The sequence below is a fragment of the Cucumis melo genome, chromosome 8 (assembly GCF_025177605.1).
Source record: "Cucumis melo cultivar AY chromosome 8, USDA_Cmelo_AY_1.0, whole genome shotgun sequence".
Classification (NCBI taxonomy): Eukaryota; Viridiplantae; Streptophyta; class Magnoliopsida; order Cucurbitales; family Cucurbitaceae; genus Cucumis; species Cucumis melo.
The window spans coordinates 12091496-12118504 of NC_066864.1; the positions used below are offsets into that span (position 1 = coordinate 12091496).

Sequence of the window (27009 nt, forward strand, 5' to 3'; positions counted from 1 at the left end):
AAATTCATAATCTTTAATTAAAGAATCTTTAATTCAAATGATAATCAATAATTAAAGAATCTTGATTTAAATTTAAGAAAACATGCAGCGGAAACATAAAAATAAATCATTAATCATCCATGTAAAGTTATAAGTTCTCAATCAAGGCTCTGATACCACATGTGTAAACTTTAGTTTCATGAATATACAATAAACCCTAACATTGTATATAACGATAAGTGTCAAGATCTTTGAACTAGATAACTTTATAAATTAAGAATTAGTTAAAGAACAACATACCTTGATCCATGAATAATTTTCTTGAGGAATTGTGTTTCTCTCACTTGCCTTCCTTTTAGACTTAATTTAAGTTTCTTGATTGGAAGAATAAACTAGTTAATGAAGCAGTGAAAGGACCAATCCCTAAAGTTTTATTTATAGACACCACACATCATGATGTTAAAGTAAGACATTATCTTTTAACCTAATGGACCTAATAAAATAATAAGTCCAAAGGGGATAAATAATTATAATATTATATTTAAGAATAAATCTAACATTCTCCCACTTGGCCCATTGACATTATTTACCATATACGTTCATAGACATAATGCGCAAAATTAAACTTCATAACATATCGTGTCAAGTCAAAGAAACTACTAAAGGATCATGGCGGTCATACATCATTGCATTAACATACTCCCTTCCATGTATCACTGAAATTGTTCTTCTATTAATATGACCTATAATAAAGATAATCAATAATGGTCCAACAATAAGTGTCTTTATCAAAGACGATGTCTTGTTTGGTTTACATAATTCCTTTATGTATATACTAATCATAAGAACAGAACCATAAGATAAAATCAGAAACAATAAATAAATGAGCTCAAAGTGTCAAATAATATAATCTTCATCTCAATGATGATACCTATTGATGCCCATACGTTCAACGTGATCATTGAACGTCTTTGGTGACAATCCTTTAGTCAGTGGATCCGCAATCATAAGTTTAGTGCTAATGTGTTCAATTGACACCCTCTGTTTCTGAACTTCTTCTTTAACGGCAAAGTATTTGAATTTCATATGTTTAACACCTTTAGAATACTTGTCGCTTTTTTAGAAGAAAACTGCTGTAAAATTATCACAATAAATTCTCAGCGGCTTTAGAATACTTGGCAATACTGTCGACAATTCCAAGTCCTGAGATAAAGTTCCGCAGCCATAAACCATGAATGTAGCCTCAAAGCATGCTACAAATTCAGCTCCCATAGTGGATGCAGCAATAATAGACTGCTTTACACTTTTCTATGAAGTTGCTCCTTCAGCTAACAGGAACAAATAGCCAAAAGTGGATTTTCTTGTATCCACACATCCGACAAAATTTGAATCTGAATATCCAAGATCTCTTGTAAGTAAGCATATAATCCTTTGTTCCTTGCAAATACCTTAAAACTTTCTTTTCAGCTTTCCAACGATCCATTCCTGGATTACTTTGATACCTATCGAGCATACCCACATCAAAATTGATGTCTGATCTAGTGCAAGTTTGTGCATACAATAAGCTTCTAACAATAGATGCATAAGGAATAGTTTCCATCTGATTTCGTTCCAATTCATTTTTTGGACATTGCATGAGACTAAATTTATCTCCCTTCTGAATTGGAACTACACTTGAAGAGCATTTGTCCATCTAAAATTTCTCTAAAACTTTATTAATATAGGCCTTTTGAGACAATCCTAACAATCCATGTGTTCGGTCACGGAATATTTCAATTCCAATCACATAGGATGTCTCATCCATATCTTTCATTTCAAAGTTTTTAGAAAGAAATTCTTTGGTTTGACATAATAAACCCAAGTCATTTGTAGCAAGCAAGATGTCATCAACATATAGAACAATAATTATAAACTTACTCCCACTGATCTTTAGGTATATACATCGATCAACGATGTTTTCTTTAAAACCAAAAGATGTGATAGTATCATTAAACTTAAGATACCATTGTCTGGAAGCTTGTTTAAGTCCATATATTGACCTGTTTAATTTACACACCATATGTTCCTTTCCTTCAACCATAAAACCTTTTGGTTGATCCATGAACACTTCTTCATCTAAATTTCCATTTAGAAAGGCAGTTTTCACATCTATTTGATGAAGCTCTAAATCATAATGAGCTACCAAAGTCATAATAAGCTACCAAAGTCATTATAAGCTACCAAAGTCATAATAATTCTTAATGAGTCCTTTTTCGAGACAGGAGAAAATGTCTCTTTGTAGTCAATGTCATCTTTCTGAATATAACCTTTGGCAACAAGTCTAGCCTTGTATCGTTCAATATTGCCATTTGAGTCACGTTTGGTCTTAAAGACTCATTTACACCCAACTTTTTTACTTTCTTTAGGAAATTCTACAAGATCCCAGACTTCATTATCATTCATAGATTTTAACTCTTCTTTCATGACATCTAACCATTTAGTAGAATTATCTCCTTTAATGGCTTGTGAAAACGAAACCGGATCATTATCAATGTTTAAGTCAAATTCTGACTAATGCAAATAAACCAAATAGTTATCAGAAATAGCTGATCTTTTTTATCTAACATATCTTCATAATTCTATTTCTTGTGGTCCCTCAGTTACAGGTTCATTTGTTACAATATCATTATGTGGTGTTTGACCATTAATTTGTTGTTCTTGTGGATTGTTAACAGAGTCAACAACTACAGGAACAACAACTTGAGAAGAAGTTATAGATGAAGGAATTTCCACCCTAACTTCTTGAATTTCCACTTTTCGCTGTTCCAAACTCCCACTAATTATGTCATTCTTAATGAACCTTACATTTCCAATTTCAACTATTCTCGTACTATGGTTAGGACAATAAAATCTATACCCTTTTGATTTTTCTAGATAACCAATGAAGAAACCACTGGTTGTTCTTGAATCCAGTTTCTTTTCATGTGGATTATAAATTCTTACTTCCGCTTGAAAACCCCAAAATACTCACCATAATACTCACCATAAATTCTTACTTCCGCTTGTCCATTCTCGTCATATTTTCCATAATACTCACCACCTCTATCAGATCTTAAGATTTTCACCTTTCTATCTAATTGCCTTTCAACTTCATTTATAAATACTTTAAGGCATCTATTGCTTGAGATTTCTCATGCAATAAATAGATATAACCATAACTTGAGAAATCATCAATAAAGGTGATAAAATACTTTTCTCCACCAAAAGATGGAACATCAAAAGACCCACAAATATCAGTGTGTATAATTTCAAGAAGTTGTGAGCTTTTTGTGGCTTCTTTATTAACTGTGTATTTTGTTTGTTTTCCTTTAATACAATCCATACAAATTCCAAGGTCAGTAAAATCCAAATTTGGAAGAATTTCATTCTTTATCAATCTTTTAATTCTTTCTTTAGATATATGACCTAAACGTTTATGCCACAAGTAAGCTGACGATTCATTAGTTTGACCACGTTTAGTACCAACATTATGATGCAAAGTTAACAAACTCTCAGCAAAAACATTATCAAGCTTTAATTTATATAAGCCATCACAAAGAATACCAGAACCAATAAAAATGTTCTGTTTGAATAAACTAAAACACTCATTCCCAAATTTAAAGTAATAACCAGAAGTATCAAGTTTTGACAAGGAAATCAAATTACGAGAAATAGAAGGAACATAAAAGGTATCAAAAGGTCTAAATAATGTCCAGTATCTAAAGTTAAACGATAGGTTCCTACAGCTTCAATTGGAACTTTGACACTGTTTCCCATAAAAATGAATCTCTCATTTGGGTTTGTGGTTCGGGTCGTAAGGAATCACTGCATCGTATTGGAAACATGAATGGTACAACCAGAATCAATCCACCATGTATTATAAGGAACTTCAGTTAAGTTTAATTTTACGCATTATGTCTATAAATGTATATGGTAAATAATGTCAATGGGCCAAGTGGGAGAATGTTAGATTTATTCTTAAATATAATATTATCATTAATGTGGCCCAATTGCATATCTATTATTTATCCCTTTTGGACTTATTATTTTATTAGGCCCATTAGGTTAAAAGATAATGTCCTACTTCAACACCATGATGGGTGGTGTCTATAAATAGAACATTAGGGATTGGTCCTCTCACTGCCTCATTAACTAGTTTATTCTTCCCATCAAGAAACTTAAATTAAGTCTAAAAGAAAGGCAAGTGAAAGAAACACAATTCCTCAAGAAGATAATTCATGGATCAAGGTATGTTGTTCTTTAACAAATTTTTTAATTTGTAAAGTTATCTAGTTCAAAGATCTTGGCATTTATCGTTATATACAATGTTAGGGTTTATTGTATATTCATGAAACTAAAGTGTACATAGCTATGTCAAGCTATAATGATTCCAATATTTAGAGGGCAATATTCAAAGTGAATTATATCCTTGTAACAGCCTGATTTTAAATATGTCTCTCTACCATGAGGCATTGAATTAATGATAGAATCAGCCTTGCTATAATTTAAGAAATACAAAGTAGTTTCTTCCCTCTATTTTTTCCTTAAAAAAGAAATATACTTGTTCTCCCTCATGGGTATGAAAAAATTTGTAAGGAGTGAAATAATAAATAATTAAACAACAAAATCCACCTGCTTTAATAACTTGAAGAGAGAAAAGTAAGGAAAAAAAGAAAATGTCACTTTTCCTTGGAAGGTGTGTTGAGTCTAAGTAAATATTGAGGGGCAATTCTTGTTGATAAATATATTTTGGAAAGAAGAAATCATAAGGAAAATCCTTTCGTTAGAGAAATGATAACAACAGTAAATGGTTATAGAACAACTTAATAAATTAATTTGCAAGATTAAATTGAAAGCATAAAAAGTTAATAGAGGGAAAAAGAGTCTCACAACAGGGGTATCTTGAGAATACGATATAGGACCCAAGGGCAAAAAGGGAAAATTCTATAACTATTTTAATAGAATCAACAAGGGGTGTCGTGGGAATATGGTAGAACAAAGGGGCATAAGGAAGTAGAGATGTCCATTTAACTTGCGGGTAATCCTCGAATACACAGAGAATGGGAATTATTTTTCCCCTTGACATTTCAGAAGTAGAAGATGGGGAATACATTCCCTGACCCCAACCTCAGCTCTGCTCCGATCCCCCACCCTGAAATTCGTGGGGATGGGGAATGGGATAGGGGGCGGAGAGTGGCATCCCCGTTCCCATCTCCACCCTGTGGACACTTCTAGATGAAGTTAATAAGGTATAAGGCTAAAAAAGAGGAGTCCGACTATCCACTTAAAGAAGAAAAACCTATGTTAAAGAGTGCAAATTGAAAAGGAAAATAAATTGGACCATTTCGTGATTTGTGCATGTCATCCTTACACAAGAGCCATGCTAATCTTCCTTGTATCATTCCAATTTTATCGAATGTCACCAAAGGGACAATCTACTTGTTATACTAACCTCTATATATAGGATATCACATTGTTGTTCCTTAACGATATAGGTTGATCATGGTTTGCAAGAGATTCCCTTTTTCTGTCCCAGGCTAAGGCATTTACAGCTGGAACTAACTATAGAAAACAAAGTTAATAATAAACAAATCCTCCTCCCCTTATAATAATCATATAAACTAAAGTCTATATAGATATATATGGGAACTAAAGAAAAATAACTTAACAGGTCATTCTAAGCCTAATTAACTTTATATCATATCAATAACAGAAAGAAAGAAAAAAAAACTACCCCTGCCCAAATATTTTCATACCATTATTGTGAGAAGGATGACTTCAACTGGTAATCTTTAACAAATAATAATAAAGAAAGTAAATTGTTGAAGACTATAAATTATAATTAATAGTCAATTTTGCAAATTTTCTTTTCATAATTCCAATGGAAATCTCTTCCAAACAATATTTTTAAAAGGTTCATGCTGGATTGGACTATATACCATAACAATAGTGTTATGGCACAACCCATAATATTTGATGTTGAAAAACATCAGATATTTAAATTTCTAGTTAAGTGACTAAAATAGACAAAAGTTCACTAACAAAAAAAAAAAAAAACCAATTCCTTTTCAAAACCAAAAAAAAAAAAAAAAAAAAAAAAACCAATAGTATTGAAAGTTAAATGTGTAAGGCTCTGATCTGGAAAAGACGTTCTGATGGAGAAAGCCTTGTTGAGTAAGTGTTGAGACATCTTGTGGGGAAGGATGTAAAAGAAAGCAGGTGACGCAAAGAGAAAAACGTTAGCCAAATGGCTCTATTGCATGAAGGTGAGTAACGCGATAGAAATAGTGGTAAGAAAGGCAATGTGTTGAGTAAGGCATTGGCAGGATCTCGTGAGAAGTATCAGTACCCAAAAGATTGAAGCGAGAAAGTAAATGTCTTGTCAAACGACATGACAACTCGTTGTGGGAAAAGAAATGACGGTAGCTTCTTCAGGAAGAGAATAGGAACAATCAAGTTAATTGAGAGTTTTATTTCCCAATGAGATAAGGTGTGCGTCTTAAAGAAAAGTCAAATCGCCGCTGACAAACAGGCAACATGTCTAGTTTAGATTAGTAGCATAATGCTATACGTGTTAAAATGACACATATAAGGCATAGAAGTGACCTTTGGATGTGAAAGGTCTCTATAAATAGGGCCAAAAAGGAAAAGAAAATGACATTTTTTTCCGAAAAGAAAACTGTAGATTTTTCTTATGAGGAAGAAATGAGAAGGTTTCAAATGCTGAATAGACGGATCCTCCAGCCGTCGAACGAAAAGAGAAAGCTGGAAGCTAGAAATGAAGGATAAACAATAAAGAGAGCATACAGTAGTGGAAGACTAGGATCATGCTTTACTCTATATGTATCTAAACGAAGAATAAAGAAGGTAAACGGTAAGCTTACCTTTGTAGTTCAACCATTACGTTGACCTACTAATCTCAGGACTAAGAACCGAGTTGTGGGATTCATTTTTATGAAGGAAATCTTAGAGAGATGGAAGGAGAAAGGTGTATCGTTTTAAGAATTTTCATGAAAACTTTATCAGCCACTCCTCATTCTGTAAATGGAAGTTTATAAAGAAAATTACATGCAAAAAGCATGCAATTTACTTCATGAAATCTTAACACCTAATTAATCCATTAACTATTAATGGAATTAGTGGCTTAGTCAAAGGGCAATTTGGTCATTTGACCATTAAGTCAAAGTCAAACTTTGACTTTTCTTAGTCAAAAGTCAACTTTTTGACTTTTTGCTATTTTATCCGTCTTGACTAATTCCAACCTCCTGAGTATGAATCCACATTCATTTTTCTAAAATTCAAATCATATTTGAATATAAATCCCATCAAAGTTTTGTTTTTCAAAGTCAAAAGTCAACATGTTGACTTTTACAATTTTGACCATTTCAAAACTTTCCAAGCTTCTAAATATGAATCCAAATCATATTTAAATATAAAGCTTAAAGTTTATATTTACCGACTTATATCATATATACTTGTCGGTTTCTCTCTCTTTACCTAATTCGAACAATTCGAGTTATTCCTACATATTGCTCTAAGTTGAATCCATATGAGCTAGTAGGGGAACCTAATTGACCTATAGATCATGGGCTCCAACGATTCGAGATTAAATGGCTAAACTCTTTTAGACCAAGCTTAATCAACATTCGTTAACTAATGAGTCATTCCACTAAAGACTCGTAGTTGCACTCTCCTCACTATAGATATATTTCTGTCCACCTGATATAACCATGATGGGTAAGTTGATCCTTCACAGGTTGTTCGTAATCTTGATTGGGTCAAAATACCATTTTATCCCCGAGATTACATCTTGCTCCTTAAGACCCACTGATCCACTATTGAACAATTGGCTTAAAGTCCAACCTATAAACTTGAATCCTTCTCGGGCCAATGAGAAGGTGGGGCCCCTTGTTCAAGACATGGATTCAGTCCTTAAGGGTAGGAGTGAACTTCGTCTACTATCCCAAAACTGGATAGGAGTGAATTCCGTCTTGCACCCTATGTCCCTAGCTATCGACTCGATCTTATCCTTGAAATGGAAGGCTTATTGGGCCAGCGAAGATGAGCTACCCTCACCTATGCAGATCTAAGAATACTACCAAATGAACAGAAGTTCATAGTTAGCTCAGGATTAAGATCAGGTTACCTAGGTCATTATAATTGAAATAGTCAGTTTATATAGTTTACGGCGTTATAACTAAAAAAATGACTATTTCGTGGTTTCAGTCTTATGCAAATCATTTACATAGGATGCCCCCACTCCCATGTCTCCACATGAACGATTTAGGATTATATCGTTTATACTAACTACGGAACGAACCGCATCCATAGTGTTTTTCCAGAATAAGGCGTCCAACCTTATTCATACACTATAGACTATTTGGGCTGTTAACTCGAACTTAATCCATGTTTATGTTTCTACATAAAGTTGAAGTGTATTAACAAACTTAGTAAAATAGCCTCGGGACCTTAATTTATTGGTTTTAAGATTATAGCATGTAATAATAAACTTATTGAATCAAATAACAAAGTATGAGTTTTAGGACATAAATTTCAACAAGAAAGGGGGAAGCCAAGGCTAAATATTTTGTGTGAGTGACACCTTGTCTTTAAAACCTGTTATTTACGTATAGTTTCCAGTTACTCAAGCAATAACTTGTGAGTGACAAAAAAGATTTACATATGTACGGTGAATAACGTTACAGTGTTTTATTTTACGAGCATTGTTCAAAAGAAATAAATGTGGTTTACCCTCACTTCAAGAAATTAAGATTCTCCCGATGCAAAGAAAGACGTCGATAGAAAAATCGTCAAAAATGACAGGTTCTTTCGACATCGAGTGTAAAACGTTGGGAGAAAGTGCTATTCCCGGCATCGTAAAATGAACATCGGGAATTATATGTTTTTCCGATGCATACACGGCGCATCAGAAAAGAAGCACCGAAAAACAGATGACATTAATTATGTCAGAGATGTATTCTCGACGCCATGCATCATGCGTCGGGCTGGCGTTAGGAATTACATGTTATCCCGACGCCCCGTGTATGTGTCGAGAAAGAACCGTCGGAAATTAAGCCACATTAATTATGGTAGATATGTATTCCCAACATCATGCATCATGCGTCGGGGATGGTGTCAGAAATAAGGAGCAGTCTTGACACTATTATTGTGCGTCGAAAACGGCGTCGAAAATAAGGAGCATTTCTGGCGCCGTTAGTGGGATCTTCCGACATTTTTGGACTGCATCGAAAGATCCTCTATAAATTTCATTTCAGTTATGTGAAAGACATAACTGAAATGAGGCAAATAAGAAAAAAGAGAGAAGCGAAATAAAGAAGGATTCGCCGTCATGCCCTCATCGTCCCTTGTCACCGTCTATCGTCGTACATTGAGGTAAGTTTAAAATTGTTAATTTTTAGGTTTATTTAGATAGTTTAGGGTTCTTTTTTTTTTAAAAAAAAAATTGTTTTAGGATTTTGTTTTGGAATAGATTTTTGTTTGTGAAATGTATTGTTGTATTGAATATATGTTGAATTGAAACTTTGAATGTTGTTGAATTGAAATTTGAAGTGGGGGTTGGTTTAATTTAAATTTTGAAAGTGGTGGAGGATGAATTGAAAATTTGAAGTGGGTTTAGTTGAATTTAAATTTTGAATGGGAAATTTAGGGTTGAATTGAAAATTTGAAGTGGGGGGTTGAATTTAAATTTGGAAGTAGGCCAGGGGGGTTAATTGAATATTTGGAATGGGAGAGGGGGTGGGGGGTTTGAATTGAAAATTTGAGAGGGGCATTCGAATTTGTTTGCGTTAAAAATTCTGTAATATGTGTTAAAATTTGTTTTGGCTATCCTGAAGTTATGGTAGCCTGTTTATGTTGAATAACTTTGTCATTGATTTGGGATGACTATCCTGCAGTTATTGTAATGACCCAACTCTTTATACTAAGCTGAGGTCATTACTAAAAAGAAACAATCACAAACACTACTTTTTTGGAAAGGAGGGAAGACTAAATTTTTATTAAAAACGGAATATTAAAACACTGAAACATAAACGTGGAAGCAAAACTGAGTCCCCATATGGCATGTCACGGATCCTTCTTTGTCGCTCGCTAGCTTTCCTCTACCTTTACCTTCGCCTGAAATATTAAACATAGAAAGAGTGAGTATAAACATATACTCAGCAAGGGACCCACTACTAGTCCCGCTAGGTGTCTGTTAACTTCCCATTAGAGTCCTGAAAAAGGTACCCAATAACTGGCATGTTCCCGAACACGTGCAACATGCGCTCCCGTAGGAACATAATCTGGTCTTCGGCGTCCCGAGGGAGCACCTAGGACATACTGGTCTGTAGCGAACCCGAAGGAAACACTAAGACAATCGGGCTGTGAGGATCCCGTCGAATCACTCGAATCACATCTATATCCATGCTAGACTGGCGATCCCGTCGGACTACGCAATCCTAAATAGGTGGTGATCCCAAAGGACACCCATGCAGGTACGACTCTAATAGACAAAGTTAACAGAACACCCTATCCATAGCATGTAGCACAACATAACATCATAACATGGCATGAATATTAATCTTAACGTCCTTAATCATGTGATTAATATATCATGCATCAACAATCATCAACAGTCATCAACAACATACTACCAGTCATAAGATGACATCAGTCATCATCACAACATACTACCAGTCATAACATGACATCAGTCATCACATGACATCTCAGTATAATGACAGTCATTATCAATAGCATCAGGTTATGCATTTTAGCTACCATTAATGCATAATCATAATTACATGCGGTCTCTTAGACATCCATAATTATTTAATTAAATTCAACTTCAACAACACTAAAAACCTACAACTTTACTTAATCCTCTTAACTTACCATTTAATAAAAAACTCAACAAACACCACATGCCAAAACCTCTAATTAATTAAATATTCATCCAACAAATATTTAATTAATTTCAATTCCCACATAAATCAAATAATTCTCATTAAATGAATTCAAAATAATGCCCAATAAATTAAATCTAATTAAACAAAATTAAGATAACTAACTCCAAAATTATCTTAATTTTTGGGGCGTTACAATCTTCCCTCCTTTTTGAAACTTTCGTCCTCGAAAGTTTTAATCTTTGAACAACTTGGGATACTTGGCTCTCATGTCTTAATTAAAAACAAATTCTACCAAACTCCAAAATCTTTAATCAAACATACACACCCATGTATATATATTCAATTAATCCAACACAAAACAGCCGAATATTCCTTAAGTTCGAAGTCCACTTAATGTAATACTCATAATAAGTCCCTTCAATTTATGGGTTGTTACAAGAGATGTTTATGAAACTTTTAATGAAATCGAGGGGTGGTTTTATTGAAACTAAAAATTCAAAAATTATTATAAATTTATATATTAATCTGTGCAAAATTTAGATGTATTAAAATTATGAAATATATTAAAAATAAAGAACACACTTTCTTCTCACAATGTCATTTTGAATAGACTTCTTTTAAAAAATCTTTAAAATACTATTTCAAGTACATTATAATAAGGATAATGATTTTTTTTAAAAAATAACGTATTTTCTGAAAGTCATGTTAAAAATAGACGATCGTTTACCTCTTTTACACGAATCCAAATGATATTTTTCAAGATTCTTTATATACAATCTTTTATTTTCTTTTACACGATCGTTTACTTTTTTTAAACGATCGTTTACATTGGCTACTCCAATCTAAATGATTTTTTTTTCAAGATTCTTTATACACAATTTTTTATTTTTTTTACACGATCGTTTATTTTCTTTACTTGTTTACTTTTTTATACGATAATTTACATTTGGCTTTCTAATCTAAATGATTTTTTTCAAAATTCTTTATACACGATCTTTCAGATTTTACTATTTTTTTGTAAGAAAAAAGACGATAGAAAGAAATCGCAACGAAAAAAAAGAAGAGGAAAAGTAGAAAGATGATGGAAAATCGAAAAAAAGAAAAGAGGAAAAGAAGAAAAATGATAGAAAGATTAAACAACGTAAATAAAGAATTAAAAAAATAAGAAAGATGATGGAAAGAAATTGCAGAAAAAAAAAGCGGAAAGAAGAAAGACGAAATCGCATGACAAGGAAGACGATGAAAGAAATAGCTGGAGGAAGACGAATCGCAAAGAAGAAAAGAAAGATGGAAGAAGAAAAGAAAGATGGAAGGGCAAACCTGGAATATTTAAAAAAATGGTTAATTTTATGGGTTTTGTTATACGGACCATAAATAGTTTATGTTTTGTTACATTTATAAGAGTTTTCCTATATATATATATATATATTTATTTAATATTAAATATATATAATAAATATCTTAAAAAAAGAAGAAAGTGTGGGGTCCACATATTGAAGATGTGGACCCCATCCACGACTTCCAAGCAAAGTCATGTATCAGATACACGACCTCAATTTACCCTTGATTGAAATTTCTCCTTCTCTTTCACATAACAAACTCACTCTTTTCCGCCATTTCTTATCTTTTTCCTCTAACTTCTCTCTAACTTCTTTCAAACTCTCATTCTCTTGAAAATTGTTTATTTTAATTATTAAAAAAGATTTTTGATATAAATTTATATTAATTTTCTACTCTTACACCGTTTTTGTTTTAAGTTTCCATCAACTTTTTTTTTCCTTATTTATGATTCTTTTTTTAAACATGTCATAAATTTAAACAGTAATAAGTTAGATTGTTTTTTTTTTACTTTTTATAGTTAGATGAGATATTCTTTTTAATTGTGTTAGATTAACTTATTAATTGAATTTGGATGTGGTTTGTTGTTATATATATATATATATTTGCTTCATCTATATATATAGGCTTATGATTATTTTATTTTATTTTATCTGTTTATGTGAAATTAGATAGGTGTGTATCCGAGCCTTGATTTACTTATTTATTTAATGATTTATTAAACTTATTCTTTCAAACTTATTCTTAATCTTTCTTAAGAGAGGTAGAAATTTGATTTTTGTTCATGATCGTGTACCAAGATTTTTTATATTTGGTACACGATCTTGAACCAAAAACACTTTAAAAAAAATAATGCAAGATTTATGATTGATTAGAAACAAAGATCATGATTTCAAAAAAGTATAAATGAAAAATTGCAGAAGAAAAGAAGAAAGAAGATAGAAAGAAAAAGAAAATTACAGAAGAAGATATGAAAGAATATTGAAAGGAAGAACAATTAAACCTAGAATATTTAAAAAAAAATAGCAAGCTTTATGGGTTTTTTGATTTTGTTATACAGACGATAAATATTTTAATGCTTTGTTATATTTATGAAAATTAACCATAAAAGTCTGAAAGAATAAGTTTAATAAATTATTAAATAAATAAATAAGTAAATTAAGGTTAAGGTACACACCTATCTAATTTCACATAAAAAGATAAAATAAAATAATCATAAACCTAAATATTTTGTTCTAAAATTTAAATCAAAGAGATGAAACTATATAAATGTTTAATTGTAAAAAAAATCATATCCAAATTCAACTAGATAAGTTAATATAACGTAGTTAAAAAAATATCTTATCAAACTATAAAAAGGAAAAACAATCTAATTTATTACTTGTTAAAACAATTAATATATAAATTTATTTTAAAAATACTTTTTAATAATTAAAATAAACAAATTTTGAAGAGAAAGAGAATTTGAAAGAGGTTAGAGAGAAGTTAGAGGAAGAAGATAACAAGTGGGAGAAGATTGTGAGTTTGTTGGGTGAAAAAGAAGGGAAAATTTCATTCAAGGCTAAATTGGACTTTTTACTCTTTTTTTTTTCTTTTTTATCTTTAAAGTCTAATTTTCTCCCCCCAACAATCCTAAAACCTCACAACCCCTTAAAAAATGAACTATATCTTTATAACTTTATTGCTTTTTTTTTTTTTCTTTTTATCTTTATAACTTTAGCTTTAGCTTTTTTAAGTTGTCATTCTATGGAAAGAATTTACTAAAGAAACGAAGTTTTTGGTAAATTCCATAAGCAATGGCTCCAAGATTTTCTGGGAGCGCGAGACTCCAAAAGTAACTTTATAGAGACATTTATGAAACTTTTAATGAAATCAAGGGGTGGTTTTTTTTTTTTTTTGTCTTTTTTGACAAGGAATATGTATTTCTAAAAATGTAAGACAATATACCTGAAATTGAAATTTCAAACTTAAATATAAAAACTTATCTTATCAATATGTTATTTATTGAACAATGTTAAAAATATTTATTTATAAGAGGACATTTCAAGCAAAGTTTATCCAATGTCATAATAATAACCTCTGTAAATACTATTTTATAATGATCACCAGTTAGTCGCCATCAATGTTATTTCAAATTTTTTTTATTTTCTACCAATTATTATTTTATTTTTTGCTATCTTTCAAATTGAAATAGTTTATGTCGAGAAGTGGCCAAAACTTTATCTTGAAACAGAAAAAGTTCTTAAAACAACAAAAAATATTTAAAACAATGTTCTATTTTATCTTTAGGTCATCCGACATTTGTTGTTATCATCTCATATTATAAAGGTAAATCATAAAAGTCACCCTTCAAGTATGGTAGTAGTTACAATTATACCATAGATCTTTTGATTGTAAAATTTGGACCCCTAAACTTCTAGAAGTGTTAATATTGGATCCCAAACCTATAACGATTGTAGAAATTTTATCACTATAAAATTAAACCTTTAAATTTGTACAAATGCTTTGAAGGTCTAATTTAACACAATTTTAACACAAAAAAAAAAAAAATAATAAAAAAAATGAAAGAATTAAATTTTAAAATTAAAAAAATTAAACGTTAATTGTAATTATAGTGCTTCCATTGCAAATTGCCAAAAAGAATAAATAACTCTTTACCTCAAATGAAACTATTTTAACCTTTATTTTTTCTTTTGGTGTTGGAGAGTAATGGCGACGACACGTAGCTGCTGCTCTCATGGCCATCCTCTTATTACCTTAAATTCTTCCAATCTGTGCTCCACTTTTACTAATTCTCTAGCTTTCTCCGTTCCTCTCACATGAGGATTTCGTCAACCCACCTCAAGGTTAGTTCCTTCTTTCTTATTCCTCTTTTGGCATTTCATTTCTTTTTCTTTGCTGAATCACCCAATACAAAGCTCCCTTTTGATTTTCATTTTATAACTCGTTTTAGTAAATGATTCCATATTTGTTCATAGTTGTTCATTGATTACATATTCTCGATTCCATATGGAATCGTTGGAGTTCATAGTTGTTCATTGCTTCAAGTCGATTCTATTTCTCTGATTGAATTCATTCAGCTTGACTGCTTACAAGAAATTAAGTTCAACCAAAATCAAATGGCCCCTGAAAGAGTTGTATTTGAGGGATTTCCGAACCCCCCTTTGGTTTATTTGAAGTTATGAGAGTTTGGTGTTATTATTGTAAGGGTTTTGTTTGGGAATTTCTGGTAAGGGTTTTATTTGGGCATTTCTCGTAAGGGTTTTGTTTGGGCATTTCTCTAACTTTAATGCTCTCTTTTCATGTGGGGTTGGGATACCTTTAATTTAATAGTCTATTCGAACAGGGCTTTGGAGAGATTCCCACATCGATTAGGTTCAACAATGATATATCCTATATATTCAAGTTAGTGAAACTCGTGATTGTCCCTTCGGGGACATCCGATAAAATTGGAACGATACAGAGAAGATTAGCATGGCCCCTGCGCAAGGATGACACGCACAAATCGAGAAATGGTCCAAATTTTTTTTCCTCCCTTTTGCCCTTTGGTCCTATATCCTATTCCCAATATATACCTCTGGATGTTTAGAATGGTTATTAATAGTATTGTTCAGCTAAGTTAATGTTTTTGGATAAGAGTACTAGTGACAATTTTTTCTCCCTTAATTTGTTTTCAATTTGCTGTGTGAAGTTATCAATTTCCTAACCATTTACTTCCTTGTTCCAAAATTCATGCTCCAAATAAATCTTAGATCCTTCCTTTCTTTTTTTCTTTTTATTCGTCATAGAAATTTAAAAAGAAAAAGAGAGGAAGGACATTACTAATTTGTGTTAATTGGGGTGGTATTAAGGACATAACTCACTTTCACTTCCAATTGGTCGTGTAAAGGTTAAGTCTTATTTTAGTCTCAACTCTGAAGTTTGAGACCAAGAGGGATCAACCTTGAAAGTTTAGTGCATGAAATATGGAATGTTTTAAAAGTTAAGTGATTAAAATATAACAATTTTAAAAAGTTCAAAGATAGAAAAAAAATCTAAATTTAGTTGGCTAAGAAGTCACCCAAGTAAAATATCATATGTTTTCCCTCACGTCAAATGTTATGGGTTTCCCATAAGCTTCTTATTCTATTTTGTTTTAAAAACCATGTATAGTTGGAGAATCAAACTTATAACCTCGAGGTTGAGTGTAAGAACTATATTGTTGTTGAGCTATGCTTATTTTATTCTCATAACCTTATCTAATGGCATTTAGGTTACCTGATTTTGGAAGAGCTCTTCGTTTGAACTTGAGAAAATTTACCAAATGGTATTACCCAATGACAAGCTTTCTTTATCTTTTTTATTATCACTATTCTCTTAATCCAAAAATTATTTCTTTATATCATTCTGATGAGGAGGGATGTTGATTTTTTTCCACTTCAGTGGAGCTAAGCATCATAGTAGGAAATCTTGCAAAACAAAAGTACGTTAACAAAATGACTGAGTCATCGATCTCGCTTTCTTTAAGACGTTTTACGGTTCTGCTTGGATATGCAAATAGATGTGAAGTGCCCCATAATCCCTAGGATAAAACAGTTTGATCTTCATTCATAATTGCACCAGAACTAAATGAAATAGCAACACTCTAAAGATACTTGCTCAGAAAACAAAATTAGAAGAAAACAGAAGTGAATAATAGAGGGAGAGAATACGAGAGGGAGACAAAGATGTTTTTTCGTTTTCTTGGATATCTAGAAATGGGAGGAAGATGTGCTATATATACAGTGGAGGGTTAATGCGATAAATGGTAGGGGTGTTATTGGGTCGGGTCGGGTTTCCTTCAAAACCGACCCGACCCGAAAAGTACGATTTTAATTTGGTAGCAAAGCTGACCCGACCCGACCCACATTCGTGTCGGGTCGGTTTTTTTCTCCTCCTCCGTGTAAAAGTAAAAGTAGAAGCCCTAAACCTTTTATATCTTCGTCGGTAAGTAAAAGTAGACATTCTCACAATCCCTTAAATTTCCCTTGCAACCCATTCAATTTAATGGATTCAAACAACAACCACGACTTTATTCACTTGTTCATCTAGCCTGCAAAGATTTCTAGCATTCTTTGTTGCCTTCCTAGAATTAAATCAGCCACTTTCAACCATTGCATCATCAAATAATTTTCATCATAATCATAACAAGAATCAATCAAATCCAATCTCAAAACAACAATATTACATTATATTTACAAAAACCAGAGGTCCACTTCCCCTAAAAAACAAACAATTGAAAACCCAAATTCACCCACCCCTACATTACACACAAACACAATCAATTTCTCAATAGCTAAGTAAGAAGGAAAATGAAATGTGGGTCTCCCCTTGACAGAATATTAAGAATGCAATGCCATTAACACCTCCAAATTGTTGCAGTGCAAAAATAGGCAAATAGCTCAAAATCACCATATAGACAAAGAATGAAGACTTGTGTTTTTATTAAGATCTCCATTATTAAGCTTAAAATTGAAGACTCATATGCATATTGCCTTTGGAATAAATCAAGAACACTTGGTTCAGGGAGCTGTTTAAGCAATTCTGTGTATTCCTAAAAGGTTAGGAAACAAACACATATGAAGCTATTGTTTAATAAAAAGATGGAAAAAGAAAAACTAGAACAAAACAGGAAAATGAAAAATTTACTTGAATCTCTAACACTTCTGCAGAAATAAATATGGGACCTAATATTCACTTTTGATGTCTCTTCAGCTAAATCTTTTAACAGACCATAAGAGATCACACATCGGCCCTTCATGGGGGACCTGATTTGACATATAAAGAAACAACAGCAATGAGAAACAACAGCAACTGAACTCCAATGCTCATTCCAATCCTAATTGCAATATCTTCATTCCTTCTACTGAAGCATGATTTTATCCCAAACTCAAACTGTTCAACCAATATTTTATGATTTTAAAAATTTATCTCTTTCATAACACTCAACAAATATATATGTAGAACAACTCTTGTATGCTTTACTTTATTTTTTACGTACCCATGTCCACGTGGAAAAAAGTCACCTGAAATGAGTTCTGCCATTTATAATAACTCTAAAAAAACAAGATTCAATATTTAACAAGTTAACAACATAAAACAAAAAAATGTAAATAAAGATTTGAGAGTAGGGATTTAAATCATAGAGTCATTATTCAGATTCTGAAATATGGTTTCCATCTCCTTTCCTATGTTTATGAATTCTAGATCATAATGACAAATTGTTAGCTAGTTTATATGGGATAATTGAAAATTTTAAATGTGTACTTCAAACAAAATATTACCTTCATCAATTTCTTCAGCCTCGTCAATTTCTTCAGTCATGTCATCCAAAGGTTTAGACTGAATCTAATTTTGAGCACAAATGAGTGCCTCTGCAGTTTGAGGAGTTAAAGAACTTCGAAAAGAATCTAACACCCGTCCTTCAGTGCTAAAGGCGAACTCAGAAGGCACAGTTGATATAGGAATATCGTAGATGTCCCTGGCTACTTGGCTAATGATCTTAAATCGAGAGGAATTCATCTTCCACCAATTTAGCAAATCTAAATATTCATCTTCTATACGAGCCTCATCCAGATAACGAGCCACCTCTGTTTTAACATCATCTAGACATGTTTTGTTATTTTGTTTAAATCTATCATGAACATCAACACGTGCCTTATAAGATCCACTAGATGAGATAGAAGGCATTTCACTTTGACTTTGAAAGCCAAATCCTTCGACAGGTGTACATGATTGTGTTTGTGAATATTTTTCTTATGACATTCTCATATAATAATCATCACATGATCGACGAAATACTTCTTCAACCTTATTCGTCCATATTTTTGCACAATCTTCCTCCAAAAATTCATTAGAACAGTAATTCACAAAAGTCAGCTTGTACCTAGAGTCCAAAACTACAGAAACATACAATAATAAATTGGTCTTCTCACTTGTAGTTATACCCCAATACTTGTTGAATTTTGTCTGCATGCTTAATATCATCTGACTCAATAATGCATTCTCATATGATGAATATTCACGAATTATTTCTTGGATTAAACAAAATTCGTGAAAAAATATGTTTGAAGTCATAGACATAGATGCAGATAACTTCATTGTTACCTCTGAAAAAGTCTTTAGGAACTTTACAAATACTTTTGCATTATCCCAATCTTCAGTAGTAGGAATATCATCCTTTGACAAATAACTAGGGTCATGCTCCTCTAATCTTTCAAATATCTTTTGACACTTAATTGTTCCATCCAACATAGTGAAAGTAGAATTTGATCGGGTTGGAACATCCATTGTAAGACAATTTTTTGTACTGACATCTTATCTTCTTTAGCAAAATCTTTAAATATTTGCAATCTAGCAGGAGATGACCTAACATATTTCATAGAATTTTTGATTCGAATGATAGACACATGCAAATCTTTTAAGGCATCACTAACAATTAAATTAAGAATATGGGCACAACATCTAATGTGAATAAATTTACCATCCAACACCAACCCATTTCTACCTTTAAACTTTTTAACCAAGTAGGCAATGGCTACATCTTCTGAACTTGCATTATCAACTGTTACAGTAAAGAGCCTATCAATACCCCAACCTTCTAAACACCACTTTTCAATGGCTCTACCTATTGTATCTTCTCTATGATTAGCTATTTGACAAAAGTTCAAAATTCTTTTGTGCCAGTTCTAATCATCATCAACGAAATGAGTCGTTATAACCATATAATTAATATTTTGCACAGAAGTCCATGTATCTGTTGTTAAACAAACTCTTTGACCACTTTGAGTTAATGCATTTTTAACTTTTTTTTCTCCCTCATATACATTTCAAAGCAATCCTTTGCAACGATTACTCTCGATAGAATCACAAATTTTGGATTTAATGCCCGACAAAATTGGTGAAATCCTTCACTTTCTACAAACTTAAATGACAATTCATCCAACACTACAAGAGACGTGGGTACTCTCGACGCACAAATACGTCGGCGAAAATGCAAAGAACGTCGGGAAAGGATATCCCGACGTACAAAACGACGTCGGGAAGAACGTCGGGGGAAATGCGTCGCGAGAGGCTTTCCCGACGCCGTACCAATTCGGCGTCGGGAAAGCCTTTCCCGACGCCGTGGTATGCGTCGGCATAGACGGCGTCGGGAAAACCTTATTCCCGACGCCGTTTATGCCGACGCATCTCACGGCGTCGGGAAAGCCTATTTTCCGACGTTTTTTTTCCCGACGTAATGAACGTCGGGAAATATTTTTTATATATTTTTTTAAATATTTTATTTTTACTTTTTTCCTTATAATATTTTGCTCAAACATTCACAATGATGTTCGGATTGCTCAAAAAAATTTGGCGACGTTTTGGATTAAATCAATAAATATACAAACACAAATTAAAAAATAGAATTAAAATTAATAATACGAATAAGTTGACTACAAGAAAATATAGTTTTCAATATACAAAAAACATAAACATAAGACCCAATCTCCCAACGAGGTGCGTATGCGCGTCATTCTACACCTTCGGTCCTAAAAATGGTATAAAAATAACTAAGTTTAATACATAATCATATATTGCAAAAACTTAAGAATAATAGAGACATATACGACGTACCGCAGGGCTAGGGATCATGTGGTGGTCCCTGTTGTGCACGAGTTAGGTCTTCAATCATCTTTTTCATAGCTTCCACTTGTGAAGCTAATGGTTGGTGATTTCTATCTTGTACTTCAATCCGTTCCAAAGCTTCATGAAGTTTAGCTTGTAATTCAATCTCTTTTTGTGTGGACTGCGAACAAGATGTCGACGAACTGCTTGCACTTGCCGTTCTGCGGGCCTTCGGCTTGGGTCCCCAACCAAGGCCTTTTGAGTAGCCTGGTCGTCGACCCAACACCTGATCGCATATCTCATCCTCAGAGAGTGGCTGACTACCCTCTGGGGTAGGCTGGGATTGGAGTTCCAGCATTTGATTCTGCAACAAATTTAAAAATTATGTTAGGTAACGCGCTAAAATATATAATAAAAGTGGATAATTAATAAGGGTATAACTTACATGCGCATCCTCGGCGGCCTGCGACACGAATGTCCCAGCTCGAACGTGTGTTTCCTGGAACAATTCCACACGATCGACCGGCTGCCCTCTTCTTTCAGCGAGCTCATACTGTCGTTGTAGAAACGACTTCGACCCGCTACTATGATTGTAAGGCTGCTTCTGTCGAGCAGCCTTGTTTGTCCGTGATTGCTCCTGCATTAAAACAATTATATTGTTTATTTCTTATACATATAAAAACTTGTTATCATAATTAATCATGACAAATACCTGGAATGCACGGCTGATATAATGGTCGCAGAGGAAGTGCCAATCCTCATCACGTCCAACCAATGCGTTTGGTGGGTTGGCACGAGCCTCCTCCGGGTCGCTGTACTTTTTGAAATGTTTATGACAGTCGGCCCGGAACTCTTTAAAGGTCGTGAGCATCTGATGCTCAACAAACCTGTTCATTGCTTGATCGTTGAAATCAAGCACAAAGAATCGCTGCACATTACAAACATAACACATTAGATTGGTTAAAGTTAGATATGTTTCAAATGAAATCATATATAAATGTGTAGTGCATTTAATTACCTGGAGGTCGCCCTTGACGACCTCAATGTATTCTCTCCCAACGTCCGTCCACTTAAGACAGCGGACGGGAAATGTCTTTCGCACGCACACGCCTATCGCTTGGCTGAAGCGAACGGCGTGTGGAGAAATAGGCTTCTCCGCTCCAGGGGCGATCGTCATCGGAATGCGCCCATTTATTGCAACGTGGCGCTCTAACTCCAAGAGTCGAGACTGCGCACGTCTCCTAGGAGTCGGGGTCGTTTGTTGAGAAGAAGACCCTGCTCAATAAATAGACAATAAGATATAAAGTTAGGAACCCCTACATGAAATATTTGTAAGTTAAAAATGAATAAAATTCTTAGACTCACCCGTATTGTCGCCCACAGATGACGACCCTCCCGCAATGTTATCTAAATCCTCCTCAAACTGGAGGAACTTATCGTCCGTCTCCATAAAACTTGATCGTCGATATGACATAATGACTATGGACATATAAAAAACAAACATTCAATAACCAAATACAAACACATAGCTAGAATCAAAATATATAAACTAGATATAAATATGTGCATACGTGGTTTAATTTGTCACTATAATTCCTCATCGCTTGCATGTGACAAGTGTTCATCCACATCGTCGATGAAGTCATCAGTGACATGACGCACAACCGGTCTTTCAACGATTGTGGGATCAACGTCATTTCTGCATAGAGTGTCATCCTCGATGTGGTCATCCACTTGGTGGCTTACAACAACTTCTACTATATTAATATGGTCATTCTGAACATCCTCCACTTCTGGCACGTCCCAAATACGCTTATTTTGGATGACTTGCACAACTTTCCAATTGATACCATTTTTTGGATCATCTACATAAAAAACTTGATGTGCTTGAGTTGCAAGAATTACAGGTTCCTCCGCGTACCAAAATCGGGATGTGTTGAGAGATTTGTACCCTACTTCAATGTGTGTCGTTCTTTGACTTTTGTTTACGTCCGTGTCATACCATCGACACTTAAATAGCCATACATTTCTTCCCAACGGATATTGTACGTGCAACACTTCGTCCAGAACACCGTAGAAATTATTGTCTCCAGTTCCACTTGCATCGCTTTCACCAATGACCATTATTCCACTATTTTGAGTAGTACGTCGAGAATCAAGTTCAATAGTGTGAAATCTTACACCACCAACGATGCATCCATTGTAACAACGAACGTCAAAGGATGGTCCCATCGCTAGTGAGAAGAAATCATCAGATAGGTTTGCAGACTGACGCAGTTCTAACACCTGTGCTCGAAACCATTCAGGGAATGCTCGTTCATGTATTTTATACAAATCCATAGAAGTTTGAGCATGTCGACGTTGGAGCCTCAAATGTTTCCTAATAGAGATGAGTTTAATTTCTGTAAGAACAATATATAACAAATATTTAAAAATTACAAAGATGATGAATATGCTTACTTGCGATACTCTGTTATTTCGTCAGCATTATTCAGTATGTACCAATGGAAGAGTCGTTTCTCTTCCTCTGATATAGCACGAACACTTGATGCACCTAAGGGTCGTACTTTCTGCTTGAAAATTTCAAAATCACCAATTACCTCGTTCTCTACAATGGTATCATCATTTCGCTCATCTCTTGTGAATCGAGTCTCTATACCACGTAGGTAACGTGAACAAAAGGTACTAGATTCATTCATGATATAGCCTTCTGCAATTGACCCCTCAGGACGTGCTTTGTTTCTAACATACTGCTTTAACGTTCGTAGACTCCTTTCAATCGGATACATCCAACTATAAGAAACCGGACCAGTAATCTTCGTTTCATATGGTAAGTGAACGGCAAGGTGCACCATAACGCTAAAAAAGGCAGGTGGAAATATTCTTTCCAACTTACAAAGTATGATTATGATATCTGCTTGCAATCTGTCTAGATCACTTACTCTTATCGTTCGGGCGCACAAGTCACGGAAAAAATTACATAATTCGGTTATAGCAGTGTATACGTTCTTCGGTAAGAATGCTCGAATACCAATTGGTAGCAGTCGATGTAATAAAACATGGCAATCATGCGTTTTTAGTCCTGATATTTTCCCCTCTCTTTCATGCACACATCTCGATATATTGGAAACAAATCCATCGGGAAACTTAACTGATTTCAGAAACTTACAAAACTCTACTCGTTCACTGGTAGTCAACGTGTAGCTCGCATGTGGCTTCACCAATCGGTTACCCACTTCTACAAGATGTAAATCCTTTCTTATCTTCAGATCTTGTAAGTCCAACCTAGCATTCGTGGTATCCTTCGTTTTCCCTTCGATGTTCAATAACGTACCAATCAAATTGTCACAAACATTCTTCTCAATGTGCATTACATCAAGTTTGTGACGTAACAAAAGTCTTGACCAATAAGGAAGATTGAAAAAAATACTTTTCTTCGTCCAATTAAGAGCTCTCTTTCTTTTCTTATCCTGTATTGAAGGATGTTTACTCATAACTGGAAATTCCAACTGATCTAGTTGTTCTAATATTTCATGCCCATTCATCACCACAGGAGGAGCCTTACGCTCTACCTTTCCATCGTGTAGCCTACTTCTACGCCACACGTGATTCTGTGGAAGATAGCGTCTATGTCCCATGAAAGATATTCTACCTCGTATCCCGAAGGACGATCTATCACTCATGCATATAGGACATGCCTGATACCCCTTCGTACTCCACCCTGATAGGTCACCATACGCCGGGAAGTCATTAATCGTCCACAACAAGGCTGCGTATAGCTGAAAGAACTGACTTGTAAGAGAGTCATACGTACGCACCCCAAAAGTCCATAAGTCTTTCAATTCCTCAATCAATGGTTGGAGATACACATCAATTTCCCTACCAGGAGATTTAGGACCGGGTATGAGCAATGACATAAAGAAATTTGTCTCTTTCATGCATTTCCATGGTGGCAAATTGTAAGGAAGTAACACAACAGGCCACATACTGTACGAGGTACTCATTTGACCAAATGGGTTAAACCCATCTGAAGCCAAGCCCAAACGCACGTTTCGTGGATCAGAAGCAAAATCAGGAAATTCAGAATCAAAGTGCTTCCACCCCTCTGCATCAGCTGGATGTCTCAAGACATCATCTGTTTCAACACGTTTGTCCCTATGCCATCTCATGTCAGCAGACCCTTCCTGCGATACAAACAAGCGCTGTAATCTAGGTACTAAAGGAAAGTGGCGCAATACCTTATGCGGAATTTTTTTCCCTCTATTATCATTAACCTTGTACCTAGCCTCGCCACATGTAGGACAATGTTGCAAATCAGCAAACTCTTTCCAATACAATACACAATCATACTTGCACGCGTGAATAGTCTCGTATCCCAAGCCCAAGTCACGAAGTTTTCGTTTTGCTTCATAAAATGAACTAGGAATAGTACTATTACACATTGGAAACGCTGCTCTTAAAAGTTCTAACAACATGTCGAACGACTTGTTACTCCAACCATTTAGAACTTTCACATGCATCAACTTAACCAAAAAATTCAACGACGAAAATTCAGAACAACCGGGGTACAACTCATTACGTGCTTGATTCAATAAGTCCTGAAATATATTATTTGTTGTATCTTCATCTATATTTACCCCAACATTCATCGCCATTTCATCTTCCAAACGAAATTCCTCTATTTCCTCTTCATGTTCAATAGGGGCTTGTAAATCATTTAGCATACCAAAGATATCACCTTCTTCATTAAATTGTGTACTACTAGTTCCTTCATTAAAAGGATTACTACTAGTTCCTTCCTCAAAGTTTTCTGTACCTCTATAGCTTAATGACTCTCCATGATACACCCATTCTGTGTAGTAGGGGGATATTCCTATAGTCAGCAGATGTCTTTCCACACCCTCTAATGAGCTCCAATTTAAATTCAAACATCTCTTGCATGGACACCTCAATCGTCCGTAAGCATCAACGTGAAATTTGGCAAATTCTAAAAATTGGGTCACTCCATGTCTATACTCAAGGGATAACTTATTTCTAAGTTTCATCCAACCCTTATCCATAACTGCAGGATAGCCAACACAACCTAATTATTAACAACACAATACTTCAAAATATCTTCACATCCTACAAACCCCTCCAAACTACAAAGGCTACCATAACTGCAGGATAGCCAACACAACCTAATTATTAACAACAAAATACTTCAAGCTATCCTAACTACCACCCCTTGATACCAGCAAATTCAAAACAAAAAAGGCTACCATAACTGCAGGATAGCCATCCCAAACATAAACAAATTCAAAACAAAAAAGGCTACCATAACTGCAGGATAGCCATCCCAAACATAAACAAATTCAAAACAAAAAATGCTACCATAACTGCAGGATAGCCATCCCAAACATAAACAAATCCAGAACAAAAAAGCTACCATAACTGCAGGATAGCAAAAACAAATCTTAACACACATATTACATTCCCAATTCAATTTAACTATTAACTCTCCCCCCCCCTTTTCAAATTTCAATTTTTCATTCAACTATAAATTCCCCCCCCCCCCCAATCTCAATTTTCAATTTAACTTAAACCCCCTCCCTCCAATTCAATTTTAAATTTAACTATTAACTCCACTCCCCCCCCCCCCCCACCTCCAATTTCAATTTTCCATTCAACTATAAATTCCCCTCCCTCCCCCCCCCCCCCCCCCCCCCCCCCCCAATCTCAATTTTCAATTTAACTTAAACCCCCTCCCTTTAATTCAATTTTAAATTTAACTATTAACTCCACTCCCCCCCCCCCCCCAATTTCAATTTTCCATTCAACTAAATTCCCCTCCCCCCCCCCCCCCCCCCCCAATTTCAATTTTCAATTTTCAATTCAAATATAAACCCCCCCTCCCAATTCAATTTTCAATTTAACAATAAACCTCTCCCCCAATTCAACACCCATTCAATTTTATTCAATTTTCTAAAACAAAAATCCTAAACCATTCAAATTTCAAATTTCAATTCAACTACAAATTACACACACTCTATACAAAAATACATTTAACAAACAAAAATCTATTCCAAAAGAAAATCCTAAACTAATTTTCATAAAAAATAACCCTAAACTAATTTTTATCAAAAAAAAACCCTAAAACATA

The 27009-nt window shown here is 34.0% G+C and overlaps 2 protein-coding genes, 1 long non-coding RNA gene and 2 other non-coding genes across 5 annotated transcripts; 2 read left to right on the forward strand and 3 right to left on the reverse strand.

Annotated features, from left to right (window-relative positions):
• Nucleotides 1–5326: 5326 nt before the first annotated feature.
• Nucleotides 5327–5429, reverse strand: LOC127150779 (U6 spliceosomal RNA). The gene has a single exon (XR_007823359.1). It is a non-coding gene; the product is annotated as a U6 spliceosomal RNA (small nuclear RNA).
• Nucleotides 5430–14867: 9438 nt separating this feature from the next.
• Nucleotides 14868–15919, forward strand: LOC127150460 (uncharacterized). Its single transcript, XR_007822788.1, has 2 exons — nt 14868–15088; nt 15589–15919. It is a non-coding gene; the product is annotated as an uncharacterized LOC127150460 (long non-coding RNA).
• Nucleotides 15667–15769, forward strand: LOC127150776 (U6 spliceosomal RNA). The gene has a single exon (XR_007823355.1). It is a non-coding gene; the product is annotated as a U6 spliceosomal RNA (small nuclear RNA).
• Nucleotides 15920–20655: 4736 nt separating the features above from the next.
• Nucleotides 20656–22332, reverse strand: LOC127150459 (uncharacterized). The gene is made up of 6 exons (XM_051088235.1): nt 22233–22332; nt 21886–22142; nt 21580–21795; nt 21313–21504; nt 20877–21231; nt 20656–20791 (listed from the first exon to the last, which is right to left on the reverse strand). The coding sequence occupies exons 1-5, from the start codon at nt 22315–22317 to the stop codon at nt 20884–20886; spliced, it is 1098 nt and encodes a 365-aa protein (XP_050944192.1). The 5' UTR covers nt 22318–22332; the 3' UTR covers nt 20656–20791; nt 20877–20883.
• A 29-nt stretch (nt 22333–22361) lies between these two features.
• Nucleotides 22362–24255, reverse strand: LOC127150458 (uncharacterized). Its single transcript, XM_051088234.1, has 2 exons — nt 23328–24255; nt 22362–23247 (listed from the first exon to the last, which is right to left on the reverse strand). Exons 1-2 carry the CDS (start codon nt 24236–24238, stop codon nt 22455–22457), a joined length of 1704 nt encoding a protein of 567 aa, XP_050944191.1. The 5' UTR covers nt 24239–24255; the 3' UTR covers nt 22362–22454.
• Between the last annotated feature and the right edge of the window lie 2754 nt (nt 24256–27009).

Bases quoted from the DNA above. Each gene is read 5' to 3' on its own strand.
- LOC127150458 (XM_051088234.1), bottom strand. From the start codon at position 24,238: ATGCACATTGAGAAGAATGTTTGTGACAATTTGATTGGTACGTTATTG. The intron at 23,248-23,327 runs GTAAGCATATTC...CATCTCTATTAG, and splicing joins GAAATAACAGAGTATCGCAA to GAAACATTTGAGGCTCCAAC.
- LOC127150459 (XM_051088235.1), bottom strand. From the start codon at position 22,317: ATGGAGACGGACGATAAGTTCCTCCAGTTTGAGGAGGATTTAGATAAC. The intron at 21,505-21,579 runs GTATTTGTCATG...GTTTTAATGCAG, and splicing joins ATATCAGCCGTGCATTCCAG to GAGCAATCACGGACAAACAA. The intron at 21,232-21,312 runs GTAAGTTATACC...AATTTGTTGCAG, and splicing joins AGGCCGCCGAGGATGCGCAT to AATCAAATGCTGGAACTCCA.